This window comes from Apis dorsata, unplaced genomic scaffold, assembly GCF_000469605.1.
Source record: "Apis dorsata unplaced genomic scaffold, Apis dorsata 1.3 scaffold_383, whole genome shotgun sequence".
In the NCBI taxonomy this organism is placed as follows: domain Eukaryota; kingdom Metazoa; phylum Arthropoda; class Insecta; order Hymenoptera; family Apidae; genus Apis; species Apis dorsata.
In genome coordinates, this window is record NW_006263645.1 from 332,859 (window position 1) to 335,485 (window position 2,627).

Below are 2,627 nucleotides of genomic sequence, written 5' to 3' on the forward strand. Positions count from 1 at the left end.
AAAAAATTTTTTTAATTCCTAAAATCATTCTTATAATATTTATATTATATTTATCATCAATTTCTATAATGTTCATTTCAATAAAAGTGATTTATATAAAATATAATTTATAATTTTTTTCTTGTGAAGATAATTTTGTTGGAAAATTATTAGCTTCTTCATTTTTCTTTTTAAAATTTAAAAAAAATAAAAAAAAATTATTATATATTCGTAAATTATATATATTCGTTTTTATTAAATTAAAATAATTTAATAAAAACGAATCCTATATATATTTTCAATTATAAATTTTTATTTGGGATTAGTTAATCAATATTTAATTAAATTTAAAATAAGCCAGAATTTTAAGTAATTGTAAAAATTGTAAAAATTGTTATCCATATTGTTTGTAATTGAGTAGAAAAATTCAAGTTTTACACGCAAAGACGGTGACAAAGATGGTTCGAATCAAAAGTTCAGTGACCCTTGACACTGACTCGAGTAATACATGACACTGATACTTATATATGTTAGAGAAGAATATAAACAGTGAAAGATAGAAAATGACAGAGAAAGGAAAGAGTAGTTTGCCTTGACCCTGAAAACCCTTTGGTTCTGTCGCCTCACACTTCATTTACAAAAGATAGATATATTCCGTCTCTTTTTTTACTTTGATTCGTTTTCTCTAACTTCTTTGCTCTTTTTCTCTCTTTCTCTCTCTTCCTTTCCCTCTCTCTTTTTCCTAATGTATATACATATATGTATATTTTGGTGTCTTTCACACAGAAAAAGCTGACCATGCGATCGATGTTCAACGAGGCAACCAGCTGCTCGAAATAGATGAGAAGGAGCCTTCTAAATATTAAAGGAACTTATTTCGACTTAATGTGCTTTTACTAAGAAAAAAGCTATATTTTTTAAAAAGTTACATTTCTATTCTTAACTTTTTTCTCATATTGCATTATCTTTTTGTTCACTCTTTTTTTATATTCTTTTTATTTTTTTTATTTTTATTTACTTCATGAGTGTAAACTCAAGAGATTAGAGATTTTTTTTATTAAAAAATTTTTGTTTATTTTAAAGAAAATTTTTTTTTGAATAGTATAGACTTCTTAATATGAATGGAAAAAATGTTTATGTATATAATACTATTCGTCTTATTTACGTACAAATATGATACAAATTGTTATGGTTTTCTTAATATTTAAAATACTCTATCATTTGAAATATTGAATTTTTATTTAAAATAATAAATATTTTTATTAGCATTTATTTTTGATAGATTACATATAACATAATTATTTTTTTAAAAGCATATAATGATGAAATATTAATGTAATATTATTTTTTATCGAATTTATGATTTGAATATCGAGAAAGTTACGAAATAATGATGACGAATGAATTCTTGTAATTTATCCTAGAATCGTAGTTTATCAAACGACATACCGAATCATATGATTTCTTAACCACTGATTAAATTGAATGGTATAACATGTATACATACATATATAATTGAATAATATCGTATAAAGATTTCATCACTTAATTTTTCATATATAATATAATAATAGTAAACGTTAAATGCATTTCCTGATGCACTATATTTTTTATTTTTTTTATTTCTAGAATTTATCGATACATTTATTAATCACATTAATTAATAAAAATTATATCTGTGATGTCAAAATTAATACAAAAAATTCTTACTACAAAATTAGTAGGTTTTATACTAAATCAACGACTTTATAATTATTGAAATCTTATAATTAAAATGAGAAATCGTTTAGTTTAAAATTTTAAGGTATTAGATAAAGAATTGTTTTTAAGAATGAAATAAAATAATATAAATTTTACCTATAAAAACGAAATATATAAATACTGCCAATGATATGATTCCCAAATTCTCGTAGCAAAAAGAAATTCATATAATAATATATATATTATTTGAAAGATATTAATATTGATATATAAATATTCTATTTGTTATGGAATAAAATAGAAAAATTGATATTATGAATATCAAAATTTATGTTACATGAAAATGTTCTTTTAATGTGTCTTCACCTAGCGGCAAAAAGTTGTATTAAAAGTTATACCATATTAAAAATTTTTATAACATTATTTCTATACATAGGTTGTATTATTGAAAATTTAAAATGAAAATTAAAAAAAGATCTAATGCAATAAGAGTGCCACCACTTAAAAAAGCAATAAAAATTAAACGAAAATCATCAGAAGAAGAAGAATCAACTGTATCCAAAGCAATTGAAAATATTAAAAAAGTACTTAAGGTTAGACAGTGTTTAAGTATATGTTATATATTTAAATAATATTGTTAATATATAATAAAATTAAAATATATTTTAATATTATAGAAAAAAAATGTTGAAATAATAAACACACCTTCAACTCCGAAAGTAGAAAAATCATATAAAATTAATAAAACCAAAATTAGACAAACAAAATTTCAAAAAAAACATTCAAGAGGTATAGTATATTTAGGACATATACCTCATGGTTTTTATGAAGAACAAATGATAGATTATTTTAAACAATTTGGAAATGTAACTAGAGTACGTGTTGTTCGATCAAAAAATGTAAGTATCATATATATTAATTTATATATAATATAAATAAAAATAATA

At 21.1% G+C, this 2,627-nt stretch overlaps 1 protein-coding gene across 1 annotated transcript in view; it reads left to right on the top strand.

Annotated features, from left to right (window-relative positions):
• The first annotated feature begins 2,067 nt into the window (after nt 1–2,067).
• LOC102671544 (MKI67 FHA domain-interacting nucleolar phosphoprotein-like) overlaps nt 2,068–2,627 on the top strand; it is a 1,966-nt gene continuing 1,406 nt past the window's right edge. Inside the window, exons 1-2 of the mRNA XM_006618998.1 lie at nt 2,068–2,273; nt 2,358–2,579. Coding sequence (XP_006619061.1) covers nt 2,139–2,273; nt 2,358–2,579 — 357 coding nt within the window. The 5' untranslated portion in view covers nt 2,068–2,138. The remainder of the gene's footprint in view (nt 2,274–2,357; nt 2,580–2,627) is intronic.